The sequence below is a fragment of the Salvelinus namaycush genome, chromosome 16 (assembly GCF_016432855.1).
Source record: "Salvelinus namaycush isolate Seneca chromosome 16, SaNama_1.0, whole genome shotgun sequence".
In the NCBI taxonomy this organism is placed as follows: domain Eukaryota; kingdom Metazoa; phylum Chordata; class Actinopteri; order Salmoniformes; family Salmonidae; genus Salvelinus; species Salvelinus namaycush.
The window spans coordinates 6,336,914-6,349,284 of record NC_052322.1 but is presented as its reverse complement, the minus strand read 5'-3'; the positions used below and the strand labels follow the sequence as shown (position 1 = coordinate 6,349,284).

The 12,371-nt window shown below is 41.2% G+C and overlaps 1 protein-coding gene across 1 annotated transcript in view; it reads left to right on the top strand.

Annotated features, from left to right (window-relative positions):
* The window catches only part of LOC120060937 (histone-lysine N-methyltransferase PRDM16-like), a 355,472-nt gene that overhangs the window by 331,978 nt on the left and 11,123 nt on the right, over positions 1-12,371 (top strand). Inside the window, exons 13-14 of the mRNA XM_039010379.1 lie at positions 384-553; positions 6,176-6,341. Of these exons, the coding sequence (XP_038866307.1) occupies positions 384-553; positions 6,176-6,341 (336 nt within the window). The remainder of the gene's footprint in view (positions 1-383; positions 554-6,175; positions 6,342-12,371) is intronic.

Below are 12,371 nucleotides of genomic sequence, written 5' to 3'. Positions count from 1 at the left end.
TACCTCTCTTCTCCTTTCTCTCTCTTTCTGCTTCCCTCTCCTCCCCTGTTCTTTCTCTCTATACTTTTCCATTTCTTTCTCTCTTTCTCTTTCAATTCAGTTCGATGCACTTTAATCTTTCATTACCAAAGCAAATACAGAAACATATGAAATGTAATCTCTCTCTCTCTCTCTCTCTCTCTCTCTCTCTCTCTCTCTCTCTCTCTCTCTCTCTCTCTCTCTCTCTCTCTCTCTCTCTCTCTCTCTCTCTCTCTCTCTCTCTCTCTCTCTCTCTCTCTCTCTCTCTCTCTCTCTCTCTCTCTCTCTCTCTCTCTCTCTTTCTCTCTCTCTCTCTCTCTCTCTCTCTCTCTCGCTCTCTCTCTCGCTCTCTCTCCCCCCCCCAGGTGTAAATACTGTGACCGCTCGTTCAGCATCTCCTCCAACCTCCAGCGGCACGTACGCAACATCCACAACAAGGAGAAGCCCTTCAGGTGTCACCTGTGCAACCGCTGTTTCGGCCAGCAGACCAACTTGGACCGCCACCTAAAGAAGCATGAGCAGGAGAACCTGCCCGGTGGGTCCCTGTTCACCTAATGAACCCCCCCCCCCCCCCCCAGATCAGCTGTGTTATACCATAAAATCTAAGTTTAGCAGATATTTTCAAACAACTTATGTCCAAGGCCACCTGTTTTGTAGATTCAGCGATAAATGTCATTATAACCTCAAATGAATGGAAAAGAGACGTGTAGTATAATTTCCAGATCTAAAAACATCTGACAAACATTGGTTTTGGAGTTTAATGTCCCTTTAACATACATGGTTGTTATTCGCAGCCTCAAATAAAATAGCATTTACCTATTTTAATTTTACTGCTGGTGACCGTACTGTAATTGATAACATTGACTATATTGACTACATTAACAGGTACATACTGTACATTAACTTTGACTACAGGGCCTAGTGAAAGTTTACACACTCCTTGCAAAGTTGTCACATTTTACTTCCTTTAAATAAAACCTAAAAAGGGATTAAATTGGATACACAACCTGCTCCACATTTTCAAAGTGAAATTAATAAAAAATAAAAAATGAAAATGTCTTGATTGTGTATGTCTTCACACCACGTAATACTTGGTGGAAGCACCTTACAGCTGAAAATCATTTTGAATAAGATTCTACCAACTCTGCGCAACTGTTAAGGCAACATTATATCCATTGTTTTTGTAAAAATTCCTCAAGCTCAGTAAATTTGGTTGGAATCACTGATGGACAGCAATATGTAAACCTTGTCTCTGATTTTCAAGTAGATTTAACTCAGGATTTAAACGGGACCCCTCAGAAACACTCAAAACCTCTCGGGAATGTGAGTGTCTTTGGCATTATATTTTTTGCAATTGTTCCACTGAAATATAAAACTCCATGCCAGGGTTAGGTATTTAGAACACATGCAGGTGTTCCTCTATCTTTTTACCTGGGCTTTGCTCCTATCATATTTATTTTCATCCTGACAAACAAGCATACCCATAACATGATGCTGCCACCATATTACTTGAAAATACAGAGGGTTTCACTCTGTGATGTGATGTATTTGACCCAAACCTGACTTTTTTTTTTTTTTTAGTTAATTTATTTGCCATGTTGTCTTGCAGTATTACATAAAGATTTTTCAACATAGACCTTTTTACTTTGTCATACCGGCCAGTAATGCGGAGTGAATGCAATGATGGGAAACTTCTGTATTTGCAACTATTGTGGTGGCAGCATCATGGTATGGATAAGCTTGTCACCGGCAAGGATTGGGGAGTTTGCTCGGATCAAAACACATATGAAAGGTAGAACTGTCACGTTCCTGACCTGTTTTCTGTTAATTTTGTATGTGTTTAGTTGGTCAGGGCATGAGTTGGGGTGGGCATTCTATGTTTTGTGTTTCTATGTTTAGGTCAGGTGTAATTAGCCTTATATGGTTCTCAATCAGGGACAGGTGTTTGACGTTTCCTCTGATTGAGAACCATATAAAGGTAGGCTGTTCACACTGTTTGTTGGTGGGTGGTTGTCTTCTGTGTCTGTGTATGTTGCACCACACGGGACTGTTTCGGTTTGTTTGTTCGTTTGTTGTAGTCTGTACCTGTTCGTGCGTTCTTCGTGTTTTATGTAAGTTCTCATAGTTCAGGTCTGTCTACGTTCGTTTGTTATTTTGTAGTTTGTTGAAGTGTTTTCGGTTTTCGTCTTTACTTTAATAAACTTCATTATGTCAAATTATCACGCTGCGCTTTGGTCCAACCCCTACTCCTCCTCTTCGTCCGAAGAGGAGGAGGACAGCCGTTACAAGAACAGCCCCGGTAAAAAGTTACAGGAAAACCTTCTGAAAAATGCTGACCGCAAGGCACTCCGGAGGGTGGTACTCTCAGCCGAACGCACCATTGGGTGCACACTGTCTGGCCTCCAGGACACCTACAACACAGGAAACACTGTGTCACAGGAAAGTCAAGAAGATCTTGAGGGACCTCAGCCACCCGAGCCATGGCCTGTGCTCCCTGATTCTATCACTAAGACACGGGCAGTACAGGAGCATCATGGCTGAACAGATTGGCTAATACCTTCTACCCCTAGAACATTAGGCTGCTGTACAGCCACCACTAGTCACCTCCCCCTGTCCCCCTAATATCTTTTCTTATTATTCTTTCATTCACACCTGCACTGTGGGAGCTCGGAGCTTAAGTATTTCACTGTACACTGCAACTACATCTGCGACTTTGCGCATGTAACTAAATAAACATTGAATCTAATCTGAATACCTAACCCTGGGATAGAGTTGAATTTCTCTTCAGGGCAGTTACATACATTTGAATGCCAAAGACACAGCAGAATGGCTTTCTAAGAGGTGTTGACTGGAACAAGAGGTCCAGCTTCAGTCCTGACTATAAAGGTTTGAATGTTGCTGTCCATCAGTGATTCCCAACAAAATTTACTCAGTTTAACTTCTCTAGGATAGGGGGCAGCATTTTCACGTTTGGATGAAAAGCATACCCAAATTCAACTGCCAGCTACTCATCCCCAGAAGATAAGATATGCATATTGTTAGTAGATTTGGATATAAAACACTCTGAAGTTTCTAAAACTGTTTGAATCATGTCTGTGAGTATAACAAAACTTATTTAGCAGGCGAAACCCCGAGGACAAACCATTCAGATTCTTTTTTTTGAGGTCACTCTCTTTTCTATGGATTTTCATTGGGAATACAGATTTCTAATTGACCTTCTTGCAGTTCCTACCGCTTCCACTGGATGTCAACAGTCTTTAGAAATTAGTTGAGGGTTTTTCCTTTGTGTAATGAAGAAGTATGGCCATTTTGAATCAGGGTCACTTGTTGTGTACTGTTAGATAGAGCGCGTGACCAGAAAGCATGCTACAGATTGTTTTAATCCTGTATTGAACACAGATCATCCCGTCTTCAATTTTATCGATTATTTACGTAAAAAAATACCTAAAGTTGAATTACAAAAGTAGTTTGAAATGTTTTGGCAAAGTTTACAGGTAACTTTTGAGATTTTTTGTAGTCATGTTTCACGAGTTGGAACCGGTGTTTATCTGGATCAAACGCACCAAATAAACTGACATTTTGGATATATATTGACGGAATTAATCGAACAAAAGGACCATTTGTGATGTTTATGGGACATATTGGAGTGCCAACAACTGAAGCTCGTCAAAGGTAAGGCATGAATTATATTTTTATTTCTGCGTTTTGTGTCGCGCCTGCAGGGTTGAAATATGCTTCTCTCTCTTTGTTTACAATGGTGCTAACTCAGATAATAGCATCGTTTGCTTTCGCTGAAAAGCCTATTTGAATTCTGACATGTTGGCTGGATTCACAACCAGTGTAGCTTTAATTTGGTATCTTTCATGTGTGATTTAATGAAAGTTTGATTTTTATAGTAATTTATTTGAATTTGGCGCTCTGCATTTTCTCTGGCTTTTGGCCAAGTGAGACAGTAGCGTCCCGCCTAAACTCAGATTTTTGGATATAAATATGAACTTTACCGAACAAAACATACATGTATTGTGTAACATGAAGTCCTGTGAGTGTCATCTGATGAAGATCATCAAAGGTTAGTGATGAATTTTATCTCTATTTCTGCTTTTTGTTACTCCTCTCTTTGGCTGGAAAAATAGCTGTGTTTTTCTGTGGCTATGTACTGACCTAACATAATCGTTTGGTGTGCTTTCGCCGTAAATCCTTTTTGAAATCAGACATGTTGGCTGGATTCACAACAGGTCTAGCTTTAATTTGGTGTCTTTCATGTGTGATTTCATGAAAGTTGGATTTTTATAGTAATTTATTTGAATTTGGCGCGCTGCATTTTTACTGGCTTTTGGCCAAGTGGGACGTTAGCGTCCCACGTATCCCAGAGAAGTTAACCAATTTTGACAAAAACAATGGAAACACAAGTAACTGCTAAAATAATGGAAACGCAAACATAAAGTGTCTTAATAGGGCGTTGGGCCACCACAAGCAGCCAGAACAGCTTCAATGCACCTTGACCTCTATTGGAGGGATGTGACACCATTCTTCCATGAGATATTCCGCAATTTGGTGTTTTGTTAATGGTGGTGGAAAACGCTGCTTTAGAATCTCTGATAAATGTTCAATTGGGTTGAGATCTGGTGACTGAGATTGCCATGGCATATGGTTTACATAATTTTCATGCTCATCAAACCATTCAGTGACTACTGGTGCCCTGTGAATGGAGGCATTGTCATCCTGGAAGAGACCACTCCCATCAGGATAGAGATGATTCACCATAGGTTGAAGGTGATCACTCAGAATGGCTGTGTATTTATTGGTCTTTGCCTTGACCTCTACGGGGTTGAGTGGACCTAAACCATGACAGGAGAATGCAACCCGCACCATAACAGAGCTGCCAGAACCCACATTTACTCGGGTGTTTTCGTTATTTTGGCAGTTACGTGTACACTGCATTCAGAGAATATTTATACCCTTTGACTTATTCAACATGTCTTTGTTTCACAGCCTGAATTCAAAATGGATGAAATAGATTGGTTTTCTCACTTGATTAAATAGATTGGTTTTCTCACTATACAATGTGGCTGCCATGTTTGAGTAGGCTAAATTAGCTAGCCGCATTTGCTAGCTAAGTAAGTGAAACTGAAAGTTTCTCCTTCATTTTGGAAGAAAGGAATTTGTTCAAAACTGTTCCACTGTTGTCTTTCTCTCTCTTTGAGTCAACTACACACCACATGTTATACACTGCAGTGCTAGCTAGCTGTAGCTTATGCTTTCAGAACTAGATACATTCTCTGATCCTTTGATTGGGTGGACAACATCTCAGTTCATGCTGCAAGAGCTCTGATAGGCTGGAGGACCCCCCCCCCCCCCCCCCGGAAATTGTAATTACTGTGTAAGTCTATGGAAGGTAGTGAGAATGAGCCTCCTGGGTTTTGTACTGAGGAGGACAGAAACTAGCTGTCCTCCGGCTACACCATGGTGCTACCCTACAGAGTGTTGTTGAGGCTACTGTAGACCTTCACTGCAAAACAGTCTGTTTTCATCAATTATTTGGTGACAATATATTTACTTTAGTTTTAACTAAAATGGATCACTTTTTAAATGTTTGACTATTTTTCACAGAGGAGGATGGTCCTCCCCTTCCTCCTCTGAGGAACCTCCACTGGTGTGAATACTTTCTGAAGGCACTGCATGTTGCCCTAAGTGTTATGCAGAGTTGATAGAATGTTATTAAAAATTATTTACAGCTGTAATTTCCGCCAAAGTTACTTCCACAAGGTAATAACTGTGGCATGTGAAGACAGACACAATCAAGACAAAGTTCTATACTTTTTCTTTCCCTTGTGGAGCAGATTGTGTTGATGTGTAGGAAAAAGAATCTAATGTAATCCTTTTTAGTTTTTTTAAGGCAGCAAAATGTGACAACTGTGCAAGGGGTGAGTAGACTTTAACTAAACACGTTACGCATCTCATCGAGTGTAGTCCCCTATTCCTGCTGTTGATTATAGCTTTATATGCTGTTACTAACGGTTGTGTGTGTGTGTGTGTGTGTGTGTGTGTGTGTGTGTGTGTGTGTGTGTGTGTGTGTGTGTGTGTGTGTGTGTGTGTGTGTGTGTGTGTCTGTTTGCGTGTGTGTGTGTGTGTGTGTGTGTGTCTCTCTCGCTTACAGTGAGTGAACACTCTGGGATCCTCTCCAACCTAGGAACCAACATTTCCTCTCCCAACTCCGAGACAGATCACCTTTTAGATGAGAAAGAGGACTCTTACTTCTCGGAAATCCGCAACTTCATTTCCAACAGCGAGATGAACCAGGCATCCAGCTCCACAGACAAGAGGTAGGGGTAACACATGCACACACACACACACACACACACACACACACACACACACCCCTGTGTTAGCCGGTGGAGTTAAAGCCAAGGTATTAGCTCGGGGCGTCTTAAAAGTTACTCATCATTACATGAGTGTTGTTCACAGAATCACTTCCGTTTACATACCTTACTACACACATAAACACCCAAATACATTTAACTCACATTGATCGTTTTTGATGTACATTTGGCTTCTAGGGAGTATACTATACAGTTATTGGGGTGTCACTCTGCCCTCCTGACAGAACTAACTCTGCTCCCCTGTCAGATGTTGCTCAAACAGGCTTTAGGGGGAGTACAGTACAGTAAGCACAGTACAGCCCCCAGTGCCCCCTCCTCTACTCTGCCTGTTCTCAACGACTCATTTCACCTCAACTGAAATAAACCGCCCAGGCTGTTCCACTATAACCAAGGCCATGTTTACCTGCTCTCCTCTCCTCTACAGACTGAAGCATCACCAGCCTATAGTCTATGGCCCTGCAGTTCCAGGTAGTGCTAGAGGCTAGCAGGGTCATGTTCATTAATGCACACTGCAGCAAATGTTTTGCACCCGGGAAATGAAAACAAGCGTTTCTTACTGGACACGTTTCTTATAGTCCCTCCCTCCCTATTTCAGTCCGTTTTCTTCAGTGTGGTGTCTAATAAATACGACCCAGGTTCCAAGGCAGTGGTTCCAAGGCAGTAGCTCTGACAGATGTGTGGGGGGAAATATGCAAGCTGTGTTCTCCAATAAGCCCCAGGGAAACAAGTTGGATTCTTTAGATGTCAAGTAATGGTTCCTCCTTGATTTCGCTGACCCGTCTTCATGCCGGTAACAGAGGGCTGCTTGTTTTTCTATTTGTCTCCGACTCTGTCTTTCTCCCGCTCCTCTCTGTCTTTCTCCCGCTCCTCTCTGTCTTTCTCCCCATCTCACTCTTCTTCTTTGTCTCTGTCTTTTCTCTGTCTGTCTTTCTATCTCTTTCGATCCCTGTCTCTCTTTCTTTCATGTCCCCCCCCCCCTCTCCTCCCTGGTCAGTAGACAAGAGACATAAAAGCCAACAGAGCTCAAGGGTAATTTAGCCCCTCTGCCATCTGGGATCAATAGTGCAGAACCATCCAGAATATGCAAGCCTGGCATTTTAATATCTGTAATTCAAAATAAGTGCTCTGCTTTCTGTCTGTCACAGACACGCTCACATGCATACACACACACATGCATGTACGCACACACACATCACTCCCCCCCCAATGAACACAGACACACAGCTGTGTGTATGCCTATCTGTGCACTCATGCGTCTCCTCTCCACAAAGGGTTTGTTAACTAAGTCAAGTTGGTCTAGTCACTTGTCTCACTCTATTGTGTTTCTCTCCTCTGGACACTGTCTAGCCTGTGAGGTAGGGTGCTGATCGAGATAGCTGGAGCTTTGTGTATGGGGCACAAAACAGTGTGTGTGAAGGAGGGGACTGGGACAGTGGAAGAGATTGTAAGGGGCAGAGACAGTAGAAAAGTGTGTATGGGGGGCGGGTAGAGCTGGATGGGGCGTTTCTTCCCTCAAAAGTTGTGGGGTGGTGGCTGAGGCATTTATCTACGAGATAAAACGGATGGACCTACAGTGGTTCCTCCTTTTAAAAGTTGCGAGCTTACACCACGGGACCCACATCACGGTTTCATTGCTTCAGACCACCACAAGGGGGAGTTAGAGCACTCATCACTTTGTCACCAAAGCCCCATATACTACCCACCACTGCGAACTGTATGCTCTAGTTGGCTGGCCCTCGCTTCATATTCGTCGTCAAACCCACTGGCTCCAGGTCATCTATAAGTCCTTGCTAGGTAAAGCCCCGCCTTATCTCAGCTCACTGGTCACCATAGCAGCACCCACCTGTAGCACGCGCTCCAGTAGGTATATTTCACTGGTCACCCCCAAAGCCAATTCCCCTTTGGCCGCCTTTCCTTCCAGTTCTCTGCTGCCAATGACTGGAACGAATTGCAAAAATCACTGAAGCTGGAGACTCACATCTCCCTCACTAACTTTAAGCACCAGCTGTCAGAGCAACTCACAGATCACTGCACCTGTACATCGCCCATCTGTAAACAGCCCATCCAACTACCGCATCCCCATACTGTTTGTTTTTTTGCTCCTTTGCACCCCAGTATCTCTACTTGCACATTCATCTTCTGCACATCTATCACTCCAGTCTCTATTACTCCAGTGTTTAATTGCTAAATTGTAATTATTTCGCCGCTATGGCCTATTTATTGCCTTACCTCCCTTATCTTACCTCATTTGCACACACTGTATAGATACTTTTATTTTATTTTATCTATTGTGTTATTGAGTGTATGTTTTGTTTATTCCATGTGTAACTCTGTGTTGTTGTTTGTGTCACACTGCTTTGCTTTATCTTGGCCAAGTCGCAGTTGTAAATGAGAACTTGTTCTCAACTAGCCTACCTGGTTAAGGAGAAGTTTATCTAAAGTTCCATGTAAAACAATTGTATCTTTTATCAATGTTTATTATGAGTATTTCTGTAAATTGAATTCTGCTCCCTGCAAAATCACTGGATGTTTTGGAGGCAAAACATTACTGAACATAACTAAGATTTTTGGATATAAATATGAACTTTATCGAACAAAACATACATGTATTGTGTAACATGAAGTGTCATCTGATGGAGATCAAAGGTTAGTGATTCATTTTATCTCTATTTCTGCTTTTTGTGACTCCTCTCTTTGGCTGGAAAAATGGCTGTGTTTTTCTGTGACTAGGTACTGACCTAACATAATCAGATGGTGTGCTTTCGTCGTAAAGCCTTTTTGAAATCGGACACTGTGGTGGGATTAACAACACGTTTATCTTTAATGGTGTAAAATACTTGTATGTTTGAGGAATTTTAATTATGAGATTTCTGTTTGAATTTGGCGCCCTGCACTTTCACTGGCTGTTGTCAAATCTCAGCCATAAGAAGTTAATGCAACCGCTGTGTCAGATTTCAAAAAAACTTTACAGAAAAAGCACACCATGCAATAATCTGAGTACAGCGCTCAGAGACCAAAACAAGCCATACAGGTACCCGCCATGTTGTGGAGTCAACAGAAGTCAGAAATAGCATTATAAATATTCACTTACCTTTGATGATCTTCATAAGAATGCACTCCCAGGAATCCCAGTTCCACAATAAATGTTTGTTTTGTTCGATAACGTCCATAATTTATGTCCAAATACCTCCTTTTTGTTCGGGCGTTTAGTTACAAAATCCAAATTGATGACACGCAGGCTAGACGAAAAGTCAAAAAATTCCATTACAGTTCGTAGAAACATGTCAAACGATGTATAGAATCAATCTTTAGGATGTTTTTAACATAAATCTTCAATAATGTTTCAACCGGAGAATTCCTTTGTCTTTAGAAAGGAGAAGGAACGCAGCTACCTCTCACGGGGGTGCGCCTGAGTGAGCTCGTGGCACTCTGCCAGACCCCTGACTCAATCAGCTCTCATTCCCCCCTCCTTCACAGTAGAAGCATCAAACAAGTTTCTAAAGACTATTGACATCTAGTGGAAGCCTTAGGAGGTGAAAAATGACCCCATAGACACTGTATATTGGATAGGCAAACCTACAAACCTCAGATTTCCCACTTCCTGGTTGGATTTTTTTCACAGGTTTTTGCCTGCCATATGAGTTCTGTTATACTCACAGACATCATTCAAACAGTTTTAGAATCTTCTGAGAGTTTTCTATTCAAATCTACTAATAATATGCATATCTTAGCTTCTGGGACTGTGTAGCAGGCAGTTTACTCTGGGCACCTTATTCATCCAAGCTACTCAATACTGCCCCCAGCCATAAGAAGTTTTAAATAAAGGTGAAATATTTATTTAGTTTTTAATTATGCATTTGGGTCCCAAGGTTTTTAAATGAGCAATCATATAGAGCGGTTCCAATGACGAATTTGATGCGAGCCACCCATCCCTGGTGACTTTCTCTAACAAAGATGGCTGACAAAACATTACGGGGAAGCAGATGTAAGTAGTAATGTCATAACGTGTCAAACTAAAAATGGACAATTTAGAGGAATATGTTAATGTAGAGACAAACGATTGTGCATATTTTTTTGTCATAAAGTTAATTTACGAAAATCGCGATTTAGCAAGTTAACTGACTAGCCAGCTAGCTAGCTGGTGTTATGACATCAGTACAGTATGACCTTGTAATTCATGTTATTTAATGTTTTAGGGACTCCTGAGGAAACCCGCAAACCGGGCTGTCGTCTTGGGAAACAGTGGATGTAAAGAATCGAGCTAGCTAAAGCATTTACTACAAATTGAATGTACATTTGTGTAAGCTTGCCTTGCAATGCAGCTGAAGTAACATAGCTAGCTAACTATTTACTTGCTTATTGTGTAGTGGAGGATAAAAAGAACTGTATGCCTATGGATGTGTAGCTAGCTACAGTAAGTAGTCGATCTGTGTATGGACCCTAAAACGTTTGGTATGAATATTAGTTCAGAACCTATCTATGAACCTCAGCTATCATAGTTGTTGTATCACCTTCAAGTCTGAATGGCATTAATGAAGCCTATGGATTGAGTAGAATATAATACCTTTGTGCCAAGGATGCAAGTCCTATTTACATGTACTGTAGTTATTTCTACACATGATATTCCCACATTGTAGCCTGTACATTTAATATATTCACTGATCATGTACTCTTCCATGGCAAATAAAGGTGCGGTTCAGGTATGAATTTCTGTGAGACATTCTTTTTCAGTCAGATCCAATACCAGGTGTATCAAACTCCATTCTTTGAATGATATTGTGTCTGCATGTATGTATTACAATTATACACTTCAACAGTGTTTACCACTCCTGCTCCTGGGACATCAATGATTACACATTGTAACTATGCAATAGACTAGAAATATGATTTGTAATTCATATATACAGAATAAAAAACCTATGCATATCTAACTCCCTTCATCTGCATTAATCTGAGGACACAGGATAGTATTTCAATGAGATACTTAATTTCACAAGTGGAGAATGTGAAACGCTTTATTGAAAGCAGTTCATTATCCAGGTGTTATAAATACATGCATTATAATTATGATAATTGTCATATTCTGTTATAAGTTCAATCTGCACTTCAATGCACATATGGTGTGCATTATAAAATGAGAAAGAAAGACGAGGTGGGGAGAGAGGTAAGAACAGAGGCAGATAGCATATGATTAATGAATTACAGTGCTACCCTAATATTCTCTAGCGGTGTCTCCTAACCAGCGTTGGGACCCCAGTTGGCCCGAAGGTTATCTTAAGAGCGGGTGAAGTGGCGATGACGGGAACTGGCTTCCTCTCTCACATCAAAACATACATGCAGACGAGAGACAGATGGATAGAGAGAGAGCATGATTAAGCCTTGTTTTTTTTATTCTAACACTGTCAGTCATCATAATCATCAGGAGGTGAAATGCAAAACTGACCTTGGATCATTAACTCTGGGACTACTACATCTCTATCTGCATTTCAATGTAAAGCATCTCTTTAATAATAGTTCCTGTTGATCTGACCTCTCACCTATGATCATGCTGTGCCCTCTGTGTCAGCCAATTCAGATGCGGGAGGGGTTCACCAACACAGCTGATATAACCTAGAGGATTTAGGGAGAAGGATGGAGTGAAGGAGAGAGTCTGTTATTGTGTGCGTATGGTCTCACCTGGTGTCCACACTAAGTGGCCAAAGAGTACTTTATGCTGAAAAACAGACTCATGAGGACAAACAATAGAAGATAATGTCATTATTCGACTTTTACATTACCAGATCACAAATTAATATCAAATCACATTTATTTATATAGCCCTTCTTACATCAGCTGATATCTCAAAGTGCTGTACAGAAACCCAGCCTAAAACCCCAAACAGCAAGCAATGCAGGTGTAAATACCACTTGAAGCTTGATGATGACTTGATCATTTGAATCAGCTGTGTAGTGCTAAGGCAAAAACTAAAATGTG